This window comes from Crocodylus porosus, unplaced genomic scaffold, assembly GCF_001723895.1.
Source record: "Crocodylus porosus isolate Cpor-Errol unplaced genomic scaffold, CroPor_comp1, whole genome shotgun sequence".
In the NCBI taxonomy this organism is placed as follows: Eukaryota; Metazoa; Chordata; order Crocodylia; family Crocodylidae; genus Crocodylus; species Crocodylus porosus.
The window spans coordinates 43,137,606-43,153,082 of NW_017728909.1; the positions used below are offsets into that span (position 1 = coordinate 43,137,606).

At 44.0% G+C, this 15,477-nt stretch overlaps 1 protein-coding gene across 4 annotated transcripts in view; it reads right to left on the reverse strand.

Annotated features, from left to right (window-relative positions):
- Nucleotides 1-15,477, reverse strand: part of CENPK (centromere protein K) — a 38,154-nt gene that overhangs the window by 20,999 nt on the left and 1,678 nt on the right. For 3 of the 4 annotated variants that reach the window (XM_019532154.1, XM_019532156.1, XM_019532157.1), the window contains exons 2-5: nucleotides 11,136-11,162; nucleotides 10,241-10,378; nucleotides 7,501-7,557; nucleotides 2,729-2,801 (exon numbers count right to left, since the gene is read on the reverse strand). In XM_019532154.1, the coding sequence (XP_019387699.1) occupies nucleotides 2,729-2,801; nucleotides 7,501-7,557; nucleotides 10,241-10,378; nucleotides 11,136-11,162 (295 nt within the window). Of the gene's footprint in view, nucleotides 1-2,728; nucleotides 2,802-7,500; nucleotides 7,558-10,240; nucleotides 10,379-10,594; nucleotides 10,615-11,135; nucleotides 11,163-15,477 lie in introns of those variants that run through there. The other variant, XM_019532158.1, reaches the window with a different exon arrangement.

The following is a 15,477-nucleotide window of genomic DNA, read 5'->3' on the forward strand; positions in this document are numbered from 1 at the left end:
CTTCTGTGAAGGACAGACTCTTCGACAAACTATTGATCTGCTCCAATATGGTAATTCATAGGTTTTTTAAGAAATAAAAGTAATATCTTTAGAAATGAATCAAAGCTACCCTGCGCCTCACAGTAAACTCTTAGTAGAGACAGGTAGTTAGCCATATTAGGATGAAGTCAGGCAGAAGGCAGGAAAGTGTAGCACCTTAGGGTCTTTACACAAGCCCCGGGGGTAGGGTGGGGGAGGGAGAGGGCACTTTAATTAGAGCATTTCTTGGGTGCCACTTTAATTAAAGTGCCTGCAGTGTCTCATGTATTCAGTGTCCTGCGCTTCAAAATGGTGGCAGAGGTGCTTTAACTACAGTTCATTAAACAAACTTTAGTTTAAGTGCCAGGACACCGAATACAAATGACACCAAGGCTGGTGAAGTGAGCTAATTAGGTGTCATGAATATTCAGCATCCCAGCACTTCAAAATGGAGCATGCTAATTAGCACACTCCAGCAGACTTAATTAACTGAGTCTGCTCTGATACATTCTAATTACAATGAGTCAGAGCAAGCGTCGGGTATGTGTAAAGGTATCCTTATGGACTAACTCATTCAGAGAGACATAAGCTTTCATGGGCTACAGCCTACTTCATCAGATGTAGGTTGTACCCTATGAAAATTTATGCCTTTCTGAATGGGTTAGTCTAGTTAGAGGCGCGCAAAATATGGCCCATGGAATGGCTTTGTCCAGCCCACAGCAGGTCTCTTGGTCCCAACTGGCCCAGGCACTGTCCAACAAAAGTGCGCCCTGCTGCTCCCTGGGCACGCAGCAGGACTGCAGCAGGGCAGGTGTGGGGTGGCCTGTTTTCAGGCTATGCCTGTGAGTTCCAGCTGATCCCACACCGGCAGAGGTGAGTCCGGAACGGGCGTGGGGTAGGCTGGGGCTGTTGGCAGTGGCCTGGATGCACCACAGGGCACACAGGCTCTGGGCTGTTGCAGCACAGGGGCGGGTGCTGACCAGCTCAGAGGGGTGCACATGGGGGTTCCCATGCACACTGCACCCTACCCACAAACCCTCCTCCCACAAAACCCACAACCACACCCTTCCCCACACACAATCACACACCCCACAAACACCACACCCACCCAGACCCATCCCCACATACATCCTTCTCATACACACACCTGCATGACTGGGGAGAGCCCCGCTCCCTGTTACGCACACCCCCCCACCACACACATACACCACCCCCACAAACACACCCAGCCACCCTCCCCCTCCACACACCCCACAGCCTCCCACATACCAAAACTCCCATACTCCACATACAAACACATCCACACAAACCCCATAACCACACCCCGCCACAAATCCCATACCCATCCATTCATACCCTCCCACAACCCTCCGCCCCCCCCCTACAATATACAAGTATAAGACTTCATTTTGAGCTATTACAAAATCACTTCTATATACACAGCACAAACACACACAAATCAGGACAAAAATATATATTTTTAAATTAAATAAAATTATAATATGTTATTGTGGATGTTTGATTTTTTAGTATATAATTTGTTTATTTTCTGGTTCCAAGATGGCAATCTCCCTTCCCAAAAGGAGTACTTCCAAGGGCAAGGGAAGGGACTTTCCAGTGTCAAAGGTCAGGGGTTAGAGAATGGGACTTCAGTCCCAAGATGGCAACCAGAGGGTGGGGCACCTGACAAGGGGCAGGGGGTACCCTTGCATCCCTTGACAGCTCACCAAAACTCATTAAGTGGCCCTCCAGCCAAAATAATTGCTCATCCCTGATATAAGGTGACACACTGCCTTGATTTCTGCCTAGCAGACTTTGAGAAAACTTCCTTTTCAAAATTTATTCTAGCATTATATGGTGAAAAACAGCAATATCTATAGTAAAGCTGTGTGGCATCTCTTATTAAGAAGTCCACTTCCTTTTGAATAACTAAGAGTTTACAGCAGGCACTTGAAAGTGTTTAAAGTCATCATTTTGAGTTTGCATTGTGCTTCAATCACTTTGGAAGCAATATAAACTAAACTAGAAAAAGAGAAACTCCTGGTACAAGCATGTACAGATAGATACATGACTATAATGCCAGTGTATTTTCCCCATGTAGAAAAGTTCTAAAATAATTTTAACCAAAAAGAGATACGATTTATTTAATTTGTTCTATCTGATATTATTACCAGTTTGGGTTTCAGTACCATCAGGTATCATCTTGTCAAACAGATAGTGCACTCTGGATTTTTCTGTTTGGCCAAATTAGAGCCTGGGATCAAAGCAAACTAAATATTATTCAGTTTGAACCAAATGTTGCTGAAGGTGTTAGACAGAAGATAGTATCTTGAAGAATTGAAGGAGTCATGTATGTTCAGTAATAAAAACATACTTCCTCTTATCACTCTAATAAACAATTTGGAATAATTGGAATACAAAGACTTTTGGGGGGAGAAATACATTTTCAAGAGAAACTTGAAGAACAGTGATGGAATAATTATTTGGGATAGGGATGCTACAAGGAATATAGCACAGAGGCACCATAATTAGTAGCAGTTCATTTTAATTTCTGTTAAGTGCTTAGGTGTGATGATTCATAAAACAAAAACATTGTACATATTCATAAACTGAGTTTCTTGGATGAAATGTGCTTTGTAAATAGAAAGTATAATCACATAAACTTTTTACATTAAAGTCTACAGAAGACAATTTTAATGAAAATCCTTACTTTCAGGAGTTTGTTTCTGCCATTGATTATATTCTGCTGTTAAAGCCTTCCCTCGCATCATTAACAATGAAAGCTGTGAAAAGGAAAAAAAAAAGGGTATTTCACAGGTATCTTGAAATGCCTGTACTGTATTTCAGTAAATGAGAAAAAGCTAAGAAGTTTAGTAATCTATGAGGAAAATCCAAAAGTTATACTAATCACATTTTACTGGATTTTAGAATAACTGTTGCTTGCAACCGATTTGTTTTTATGATGTACAGCATCTTTTTTTACAATGTCGGGCATCTATTTAGATACTATTACAGTGGAATCCAGATACTTTGCAGGGTTAGATTCCTTCCCCACTGTAAAGATGAGGGTTTTTGAAGTAAGAAGGGGTATTGTAGAGCCAAAGCCGACAACAGTATAGGACTGCTTGAGATGCTCCACCTGTTTAGTGCAACTTTTATTTGAAAAGGCACTAACTATTTCTCCAATTAGCTGTGTGGGAAGGTTGATGAGCTCCAGCTGACTGCAAAAGTGCTGCCCTTTGAAATAAAAGCTGCAGATCATCATTGTTGTATATGCAATGATTTATATTTACTTGTAAATCATTGATGTAGGGACTTCAGCTCACATACCTCTGCTGAAGACAGATAGTATACAATAGTATTGTCTGGTGAGGGGGGTGGTCTTTGGGGTTCGTCTACATGGCATAATACAGTGCTGTGAAGAGATAATCAGAGCTAGCTACACAGTGACATGTAGATGTACCTTTAAATACATGACTCATTAAAAAAAAAACCCCCAAAAATCTTGAAATCAATCTGGAAACTAAGACACCCAGTGAGAATCCCATGCACCAGTACAGACTAGGACTGACTGGCTAGGCAGAAAAAGACCTGAGGAGAGGCTGAGGGAACTGGGTTTATTTAGTCTAGAGAAGATTGGGAGAGGATTTAATAGCAGCCTTCAACTACCTGAAAGGGGGGTTCCAAAGAGAATGGAGCTAGATTGTTCTGTGGTGGCAGACAACAGAACAAGGAGCAATGGGCTCAAGTTGCAGCAAGGGACGTTCAGGTTAGATATTAGGAAAACCGTTCTCATTAGGAGGGTAGTAAAACACTGGAACAGGTTACCCAGAAAGGTTGTGGACTCTCCATCATTTGAAGCTTTTAAGACCCTCTAGACAAAGCCTTGGTTGGGATGATTTAGTTGGGGATATTCCTGCTTTGAGCAGGGGGTTGAACTAGATGACCTGCTGAGGACCCTTCCAACCCTAATTCTCTATGATTCTAAGATCACATGTTATTAACATCCAAGGCAAGGTTCACAAAATCTAAATATACCACCCCTTCTCCTATGGAAACAATAAGTCTCACATTTTAAGTTTATACTTTCTGCACAAATAAAAATGTGTGTTTTGTCTAGAAAGGACTGCCACTCTGATCAACACAGCCTTTTGATACTGCTGTTGAAGGAAAGTCAAACAGTTCCCCTAGTGTACTGCTGGTGTTGAGATTCAATGACAAGACTGAAGCAGGAAAGTCCAAAATATTATTTCAGGAAAGAATATAGAAAATACAGTGAAAATATCAAAATATATTCAACAGATTATTGCCAGAGAGAGAGAAAGTAACAATCATTTCCAGAACATTTTATACATAGGATAGGTACATTTTCTTGTAAATTCTTAAATTAAATTGTTAAGAAATGGAAATGGTTATGCAATCCATAACAGGTAGAGCAGATTGTATTTGGCTCTCATTCAGCACAAAAAAATCAAGATCAAGATGTGCTACAGACCAGCCACCAAGGTCATGTAATAAAAATATCAAGAAGTGACAATTAAATTTCTTCCTTACATAGTTCAAGATAATCTATTATAGTAGTTTTAGCCAAGGGAAAAAAACAAAGCAGCACCCACCATATATTCTGTAGGGTGTAACAAAAAGACAGCACCTACTCTTTTATGCTTCTGTAGCACTGTCCCTGACAACAGAAACTGCCAATTCTCTGAGCAGATCTTTAAATGTTTGACATAAAAATGCACATACAAAGCTCTGAGTGCTTTAACAATTAGATTTAAATATTGATATACAACTAAGTCCATTGTGCCAGCCAGCAGTCTTCAACAATCAGAAATAATTTAACTCAGCCAATGGATAATAAAAAAGACAAACTCTGGACTAAGATCTTTAGGGCCTGAACAGGATGCGGTTCAACAAGGGCAACTTCAGGGTGCTGCACCTGGGGAGAGGGAACCAGCATTATGGTTATAGGTTAGGGGCTGACCCTCTCAGCAGCACAGAGGCAGAGAGGGATCTTGAAGTCATGATTGACTCCAGGTTGAATATGAGTCACCAATGTGACGAAGCAATAGGCAGAGCCAACCGCACCCCGTCATGCATTAACAGGGGCATCACTAACAGGTCCAGAGAGGTCTTGCTCCCCTTCTATGAGGCGCTGGTCAGACCGCAGCTGGAGTCCTGTGTCCAGTTCTGGGCGCCGCACTTCAAGAAGGACGTTGAGAACCTGGAGAGGGTCCAGAGGAGGCCACTCGCATGGTTGAGGGCCTCCATGGCCAGCCCTATGAGGAAAGGCTGAGGGACCTGAATCTCTTCAGTCTCTGCAAGAGGAGACTGAGGGGGGATCTTGTGGCTGCTTACAGTCTTATCAGGGACCACCAGCAGGGACTCGGGGAAAGTCTGTTCACCATGGCCCCCCTTGGAGTCACCAGGAACAACGGCCACAAGCTGAGGGAGGATAGCTTTAGGTTAGATATTAGAAAGAACTACTTCACTGTAAGGGTGGCCAGAGCCTGGAATAGGCTTCCCAGAGAGGTGGTGCTCTCACTTCCCCTGGAGATCTTCAAGAGGAGACTGGATAGGCACCTGGCTGGGGTCTTATGACCCCTCCCACCCCCAGTGCTCCTTCCTGCCCATGGCAGGGGGTCGGACTAGATGATCTGCCTAGGTCCCTTCCAACTCATTGAGTCTATGATTCTAAGAGCCAGGGGGAATAAAGGTACAGTTGTACCAGGCCCCAGAGCTTAGGGCACCCTCCAAAATTATGAGAAAATTCTTTAATAAACATTAAATATACAGAGTAAAATAATAATTGCAGAAACCTGTGTGTATAGTAAAGCATGATCTTTATGAATTGATTTTAAAACTTATGAATTCAGCTTAGAATTCAAATAGAATCCCTCTATTTGCTGTTTTCAAAGTGGGAGGTGGCCCTAAACCTCTCATACTTCAACACTTAACCATATTAGGAATATCTATGTTCCCAGCAAGGGGTATATTCTAGAGGTGCACCTATATATTGGTGCCATATATCGGCACCAATAAAAGGAAAATTAACAGTACTGGCTATCAGCTTTTTGTGCCCAGCAAAGCCAATGATATATCGATAAACATGATGTGCCTTCTGGCCAGGGCTCCATAGCATGCATGTGGCTAGGAATGCAGCTGGGCAGCATGGAGAGCAGTGCCCTGAAGGTAGGTCTGTGGACAGGAAGAGGCATGGGGGAAGGAAGGGATTTGGAGGGGGGGCAGATCAAGGCACATGCCCCCCTCCCCCCCATTTGTGCATGGGACAAAGGCAGGCTGTCTGCCCTGGTGCCTTTTGTCTTGGGAGCCGCATGCTGGCCAGGTGTCCCCTGCCCATCTGGCAGCGGCAAGTTGTGCCTTCTGCTGCCTGACAGGCAGGGGATGTGCAGCCAGTGCACGGTTCATGGGGTAAAGGCAGCAGGGCAGAGAGCCCTGAGCCCACATCTGCCCTCGCCTCTCTCAGATCTGGTTAGAAGCCTCCCCACGCTTAAAAATGGCAGCAGCACTTGAACTAAAGCTCATTTCAACTTTAACTGCAAGATAAGGAGAAATTTCTTCATCCAAAAGTGGCTCAAATCAGCTCTTAACTAGACATATTTCAGATGTATTCCAGATTACAGCCTGGAACAAATCTTCTCTCTCAGATTTTGCAGATACTATTGACAGAAGTAAAGACCTTTCTTGTGATAGATTGCATAGACATTAGGGCTAGAAGGGACCTCGCAAGATCATTGGGTCCAGCCTCCTGCCCAAGGGGGAAGAAGTCAGCTAGGGTCAAAGGATCCCAGCAAGATAAGCGTCTAAATGTCTCTTCAAAGTGTCCAGAGTAGATGCTTGCACCACCTCTGGAGGGAGCCTGTTCCAGGCCCTGGGGACTCAGACAGTAAAGAAGTTTTTCCTTATGTCCAGTTTAAAATGGTCTTGAAGGAATGTGTTACCATTGGACCTTGTCATCCCTTGGGGTGCTCTGGTGAATAAGTATTCCCCCAGATCCTGATGCACAACCCTTATGTACTTATAGGCTGCCACCAAGGCACCTCTGAGCCTGCGCTTCTCCAGGCTGAAGTCCCATAGCTCGCAGCCTCTCTTCGTAAGGCCTGCTCTCTTGCCATCTGATCATGAGCATGGCTCTTCTCTGGACTTTTTCAAGCTTCTCTATGTCCTTCTTGAATTGCAGAGCCCAGAATTGGATGCAGTACTCCAGCTGCGGCTTCACCAAGGCTGAGTACAGTGACAGGACGACATCCTGGGTCTTGCTTGAGATGCATTGCATTGGTAGATGCAAGCTAGAGTTTTGTTCGCTTTGCCAGCTGTGGTATTGCATTAGTGGTTTATGTTCATCTTGTGGTCAATCATGACCCCCAAGTCATGGTGCTAGTGAGTGTAGCATTGCCGAGCCTATCAGTGTGATGCAGCTTCTCTCCCTTCCTTACCTGATATCTTACCTGAGCATCTTACCTGAGCATCTGAATCTGTAAGTGTTTCTGTTCCTAGAAGTGTTAGCTTGCTCTGACACTTGAAAGAAAAGAAGAGAAAAAGCAAAAACACAATGCTTATTTATCATTCTTTATTTTTTAGGCAAGCCAACTGGTTATTAAAACTCCTCCAAAAATATAGCAGGAATGTGAATGTGGCTGCCACCACTTTGTTGCAGAGGACCACTGAATGGATTATTTGACAGCAGAACACAAAAAGGACAGGGATGGGACCTTTGTTAACTGAAGAAGCTGCCACAAAACCACTACCAAGAGAGTGTGGTCTAACTGGAAACAAATCCTACACTTGCGAAAGAAAGGACAGGGTTCTTAGCAAGTAGGTAACAGGAAACTGAAAAAGGGAACACTAATAATAGAAATGATCACACAATTCTAAAGATATTCAGTGTAGTTAAAAATTTTTAATCCCATGCCCAATCTGAGAGAATTTAATCTGTCTTCCTCCCAATTTGAAAAACAGAAATGACATCCTCTCAGAAAACGTAATTTTATGTGCGTTTTTTTTTAAACAGATAAGGACACTAGATGAACTAACAAATATTATTCCCTAATACTTGTCCAATTCCAGAAGATACATTTTAGAGCTGAACTGATACATCAGTCCATATTGTATTGGCACCGATAAAAGGAAAATTAACATTATCGGCAATCGGCTTTTTTTGGCCAATGTCGCCAATAAATACCTTGTATATGAATGCAGCCACAGCATGCACACAGCCAGGAATGCAGCCTGGCAGCTTGGAAAGCAGCTTCTGCCTGGTAAGTCTGTGGTGGGGAAAGGGGCATGGGAGGAGGGCAGATTGACGCCCCTGCGGTGAGGGAGGGAGCGGGGCTGGGGTTGTCCAGCCAGGGAGCGGTTGGGTAAGGGATGGAGCTGGTGGCTCGTTTAGGGGTGGGGCAGCTCCCACCACTGCGTGCCCCCTGAGGGTGGCATGGGGGGCATGTGCCCCCTGAATTTTTGTGTGGGGCAAGAGTGGGCTGCCACTGTGTTCTCATGCTTGGGGGCTGCACCATGCTCTTCCTGGCAGCTGTGCTTACGCCAGGTGTGGCGGGGCGGGGCAGGAGGCGACAGTGCTGGGGACATGGGGACTAGACCTACTGCCATAGCCCCTGTGCCAGAGCTGCTGCCTGCCGACCCAGCCCAAGAGCAGCCACTGGGAAGAACCCAGCGCAGCTTACAAACACACAGCAGCAGCCCACCCTCATCCCGCACACAGATCTGGGTGGCACATGCCCCCCATGCCTCCCTCAGGGGTGTGCGCAGCGGCAGGAGCTGCCTCCCCAAATCTCCCAGGCTTCTCAGATGAGCTGCCAGCTCTGTCCTGCATCTCACTCCACCCCAGCTATGTAGCACCTGCTCCTGCCCCAGGCCCAGCCCCACTCCCTCCCTCATCCCAGGGGCCTCGATCTGCCCCCCCACATGCCCCTCCCCTCCCCCATGCTCCTTCCTCCCAACAGACTTACTAGCCTGACACTGCTCTCCAAGTTGCTGGGCTACATATCGGCTATCAGATCAGTATCAGCCTATATGGCTGGCCAATAATCAGCTATCAGTATCAGCCCAAAAAATCTTTATCGGTGCACCCCTAGTGCATTTTGCTTAATATTGTATGTTGATCAAACAAATCTTACAAAGAACGTTAGTCCTGACCTACACATATAATTAGACAATAATAAATTCTTAATGCACAGCACTCAACCTGTGTAGACTAAACATTACTGAAAAGTTAAATTGTAAGTAAACATATTTAGCCAATTTTTTTAAACACCTAAATAAAAGTGTTTCTTCTTGTTTCAAAGATGTCACACGCTAAGCAAAAATGGCTAAAGAATTTTTAGGTAAAACTGAAGGTATATACAATACATGTATGCATTAGTAAACATACAAAGCTTTAATTGTCTTATTTCAGGTGTACTGAAGATTGTATTATGTGGAAATGCCATGTAAAACTGTGCTGAAACCATTTAGACTCTAAGTAGGTGAATTCTGGAAAGTTTGATTCAAAATCAACATTCTAGTGTCCCTTCAAAACCAGTTAAAGCAAGTCTTTCTTTTAGAAATTTTACTTAATTTTGAAATACTGAGACAGCACAGTTAGGGCACTGAAGTGGGAATTGAGAGACCAGAGTTCTGTTCTGCTGCGGTTACTGCCTTAGCTTACAAAAGATGTTGACTTAGCTCTGTGCCTCTATTTCTTGTCTACATAGATAGCAACTACTTCAGATTTGGAACTATTTCCACTCATTATTGTTACTTTTCACATTTCATTCCATTTTGTTAAACTAAAACAAATGTAACATTAGAATATTGTAAACAAAGACTCACACTGTACTTTGTCCTTCAGCACCATTTCCACTTTCAGCTTGTATTTTGTATTATTTCCCCAAGAGTTTTCTTTGACAAAATACAATGATCAAATGCAATATACCTACAGCCAGATCTTGCTCCATCTGTTAGGAATCTAAGTGGGACCCTATTTCACCCTTCAAAAGTGTCTGAAAAACTGTTAATACAAATTATTATTCTGTAATAACAAAATACTGCTTTTTGTGACTTAGCTTTATAAGCGAACATAAAAGCATATTACAAAAATGGATGCACTGATAGATTTTTGGGGACTTTCCGGATGGAACAGGTTCATAATTAGGTGCATAAGTAAAGTAGGATGTGGCCCAATGTCTATTTCTAATGAACTTAATACCTCTTCCAACTTCTTCCATATCACCTCACATTCATCCAGGAGTTCTTCTTTGGCATTTACAGGACACTCTAAATTAGTGGCAATTTTTGGAGCCAAATTATGCGGGTATATTGACATATGTTTTGCCAGTTTCTCAACCTGTGAACAAACAGAAAATAAGTCAACAAAAGAAACTAAAATAATTAAAAACAGTAAATCATATTTGAAATAAATTAGCATTAATGCCAAACAGAGAAAAACAAGTTTTTTTAAATCATTCTAATACTAACATTTGAATAGCATCCAAACTTTCATTAAAAGCAGTCAACTGAGTCAGTGAGCTAGAATTTTAAAACAAAACAAATTCTAATATACCTATGTCCTTTACACTACATCACAAATCCTAAGCTCACCAAAATGCTTAGCACCATGTATCCTTATTAAAGTCTCCCAAGAGATGAAGATATAATGTAACCATAAACTAACACAGGCACATTTACTACAGCAGACTTTTCTTCCACAGAATCCAAAGAGCAATATATGCCTAAAAGGTTACCTACCTATCATCTCTCCCAACCATACAGCTGGTCTAATAAAAGAGATCACCAAGGAAATCCTTGCATCCCATCAACACTATTTCTACCTAGTAAATGCAGTTAAGGTCTATAGTCCTTTCAAAAAAATAAATAGAATGTAAAAGCAAAAGAGAGGGTACCCACATTAAATTAACAATCTTATAACAAAAAGTATTTTATTAACATTAGTGTTTCCTTAAAGAAACACAAAGTAATCTACATCACTTCACAGAAAGTGGTCTAATTTCTTCTAGAAAGACTGATTTCTTTTAAAATATAGATATATGGAGAACAGACACAACTCTATTTAATGATAAATAATTTATTCAAAGTACACATACCTCTTGTAAAAGTTCATCTTGCTTATCCTACAATAGAAGGACAGAAAATAAAATATACAGACTTCTAAACCCTTGCAGTATTTATTATATGTTATATCTCTTGTGACAACCTTCCCTGTGATGATACTTTCCTTTAACACAGAACCTTTCCTATAATTTACAACCTCCTGCAAATATCATCTGTGCACTAAGTTCATTGGCAAATATGCAAAGGAGGGTGTTTTCAGTAGTCGCTCTTCAGCTCTGGAACTCCTTCCCCCTTGTGGTCAGTCAGTCTAGTAGCAATAGCAACTGGGGGAAAGTACATGGAACATTTTATTATTAGATATATATATGACTATTCTCAAATTACCATATTGACTTGAATCCAAGATGAGGTTTCCCCCTACCCCCATTCAATACAGGGGGGAAAGCCCCACACCTTGGATTTGTGTACAAGGTGGGGGGCACGGCAGGTAGTTACTGCACCTAAGGCTCCACCCCATCCTTGGGGTCAGTCAAAGCCTCAGCCATTGCCCTGCCCCCTCATCCCCCTACAGACTCTGCTCCATACCACTGCTGCTGACCCCCCGCCTCTGGCCTATAACTCATGCCACCCAGTGCCACTGCTGATTACTCTGAGTCGTGGCTCCAGGCCCAGCCTAGGACACTAAGCACAGTCTGGCTCCAGCCCCTGCCCAGCTACACAGCAGTGGCTGCATCAGTGACACTGCCAGCCCCGCTCCAGGGTCAGAGTTGGGACTGGAGCTGCCACTGCTGTCACTGCAAATGCTACTGCATGGTTGGACAGGGCTTGGAGCCAGTATCGGCTCCATGCCCTGGACCACAACTCAGGGTGAGCAGTGGCTGACGGTGGGGAAGAGGGGCAGACACCAAGGGGCAAAGACACTACAGGGAAGGCAGACAGCACCGGGAGCAGGTGGTGGGAGGGACAGCCAGCAGGAGGTAAGGGATGGGGGTTGGGCTGCTCAACTCCACCACCACTGCTTTCTCCCTTACCACAGGGGAAGAAGGGGACAAATTTCAGGTGCCCTTCAATAGTTGCATTCTATATGTGGACAATTATAACTAATTTATACATTTTCCATGTATAATGTAATTATTGGGGGAGATCATTGTAAATTCAGATAAATACAGTAATCATAGAACACTTTATGATGCAAGCCAATAAAAACTCACTAACATGGAGCTTCACATAGCTCACAAAAATAATATTTTGCATTGTCTCCCAATTACCTTGCAAAATATACTGCATTAAGAGTGATTAGTACACATGCTAAACCTCTTTGTGTCAACAGGATTCCTAAACAAAAGATTTGAAGAATGAAGTCTTAATGATTTGGACAATTAAATTTGAATGAAAGGAAGTTAGCAAAGGCTAAAGCCAAGCAAGTAAAATGTGTTTCTCCCAAACAAGTAAAATCCTTAGAAACAAAACAGTACATGCAATGCTTAGCACAAGATATGCACTCCTGAGCAAGTCAAAGGACTAGAATGCAAGGAGGAAACCATTTTCATAGAAAAGCTTTTGCGGCTATGCAAGCCAAATAAAAATCCTTCAAAATTTGAAAAATTGATCCTATAAACAAGAGTGCATATTACAGCAGACATCAAGAGGAAAATTAGATCATCTAAAATGAAGTCTGAAGAGCAAATATGTAAAGGGGTAAAAAACAAAAAAGTGATTCTTTAAATGAAGTATATCCAAGGCAAGAAGCCTACAAGAGAGTCATCACTTCAGAAGCACTGACTCACCAGAGATTGAAAGGACTGATTAAAGAAGATAAAGACCTTGCTGAGAAATTAAACGTATTTCTTTGCTACAGAGATTCCTACCTCCAAACCATTCTTTCCTGGTAAGAAAAGGGAGGTACCCCCAGAGAACTGGGGTGACCGTGGAAGTGGTGCTTGAGCAGACTGTTTATTTAAAATGTAACATGTCGCCAAACCAGGACAGTACATAGCCAAGAGTTCTGAAGTTCAAATATGAAGTAGCTGAAGTGCTAAGAAAAACCTGAAAACTTTCGTAACACAAACGCTGGCCCTGTCTGCACAGTAAACTTACTGGGCCTGGCAGCAGCGCTCTCAAGCACACTACACTGCTCTTAGGCAGAACATCTTGTGTTTGAAAGCTTGCCTAACTTTATCCCAACTTCACGAATGGTCCAATAAAAGATCTTACCCTAAGAAATCCTTGCCTCTCACATAATTCCTGGACCATCATGGCTACAACATCACTCTGACACTATCTTGAATTAGATAATCTGGCTTCTTATTCACTGCTTGTTCATAGGTTGAGATGCTGGCAAAACATGTAAATATACCAGCATCATCTGGACCCAAAATCACCACTATTTTAAACAAGAGGCAAAGATTTCCTAGGATGATCTCTTCCTGGACCACCTACATAGTTGGGATAAAGTTAGACAAGCTTTCATATGTAAAACCTGAAGAAGAATCTTACATCTGAAAGCTTGTCAAACTTTATCCCAACTACATAGTTGGTTCAATAAAAGACATCACCCTAAGAAATCCTTGCCTTGTGTATAACTGTTGGACCATTATGACAACATCATTTTTATACTCCCATTAATTTTGAGTGTCAAAGAAAAACTCCTAGATACATTGTGGTGTGGCTGCATCCAGGCAGCATTAGGGGTGCAAATCTGGCCCTGTCACTTGACAGTGCTTATTAGGCTGCCCAAGACACTACACAGGGGCAACCAGGTATATCTGAATGAAGGTCTGAAAGGATCTAACCAGCACAAATGCCTCAAGAGAAGGTGGATAAAGAGTAAGCCATTAACATTGCGTGTGCCTGTATGATAACGCCCCACAGAAAGGGCTAAAGAAATGGCAAAGTACTTGTGGAGCAAGAGATAAAAAAGGAAGAAAAGCCAAGGGGGAAAGAGGGAGAGCTGTGCACCCAGCCTGCCTACCCCATTGCTGTTTGTCTTCAAGGCTAGGGACAGAAGTTACACATAAACCAGTTTAAGTGATCAGAAACTGGTTTAAACCTGTAACAGAACATACATTGAGTACACCTAAACCATATTTCAAAATGGCCGAAACCAGTCTGAGATAGACCTGGTTGAATATAGTATCAGACTGAGCTGATTGAGCTCAAACTGGTTTATGGAACTTCTGTCGCAGTCACCCTCCTTGTTTAAGTTAAACCAGAGTCCCCCAGCATCCTGCAATGCTCCACAACCTGGGATGGGCTGTGCTCTCTGCTCCAGTGAATCAGGACTGGCCCCAACTCTCTGCTTCCTAGCAGGGGCAGGGGCAGAAGTGTGGCCAGACTCCAGCCCCCCTAAGGTGAAGGTGACAGGGAAGAGGTTTATTCCCCATCTCTCTCCCCTGTCCTGCCAGCATGGGTCCCAGTGGAATCTGACAGGCAGGGATGCAGCAGCCCCTATCAGACATTTCTTTGCTTGCTGCTCCAGTGCTGGGGGCATGGCCAGCCCTAGCTGTAGCCTCAAGTGAACTGGCCAGAAAAGGAGTTTAATTCCCCACCTCCATGTCCCACTTGCACAGACCGAAGCCAGGGTCTGCCTGGCACTCTTCCCTTGCTGCTGCAGTGAAAGACTGGGGCTCATAGCCCCCCCAAAACCTGTCCTAGCCCTGCCACCACTTGCCCTGCATAGTCTGCAGCAGCTCTGCCCACCCTGTTTCCATCCCCACCCACAGTGCAGCCCCCCTGCCAGGAAGAGGCTTGCACTCCCAAGAAACCATGGCAGGGGCTACTGCCCCCATCACGGTCCCTGCCCCCTCGCTGCTTCCACAGCAGGGGCGTGGCCAGAGGCTAGCCAGCATGGCCCCCTTAGGTGGGGGGCAGGGGCAGGGACGGGTTATTCTCCCCAGCCCTCCACCATCTGGCAGAGGAGTGGGGAGGGAGCTTATTTCATTGCTTGCCCCATGCAGGGAGCAATCGGCAGTGGTGACTGGGGCTAGCAGACCCAGGCTGTAGCCCTCTGGGGGCAGAGAGGGGAATATACCCCCTCCCTGCCCCCTCTGCCTCAGGTGGCCATGCCGGCCGGCATCTGGCTGTGCCCCCACCCCTGCAGAATAAACCCCCTCCCTGGCCAGTTCACTTGAGGCTACTGCCAGGGCTCGCCATGCCATGCCACGTGCCCCACCACAGCACAGCTTCCCTGCAGCCAAGGACGCAGTCTAGTGCCCCAGCAGCTTCTGGCCCGAGTGACTGCAGGCACATGCCTGCATTTTCTCAGTTAAAAGTAAATGCCTATTCACTTGCAAATTGGTTTAATCTAGACAGGTTAGACCAGTGGTTCTCAACTTTTTTCCTACCTGGACCCATTTGCAAAGATCCATGGCTTGT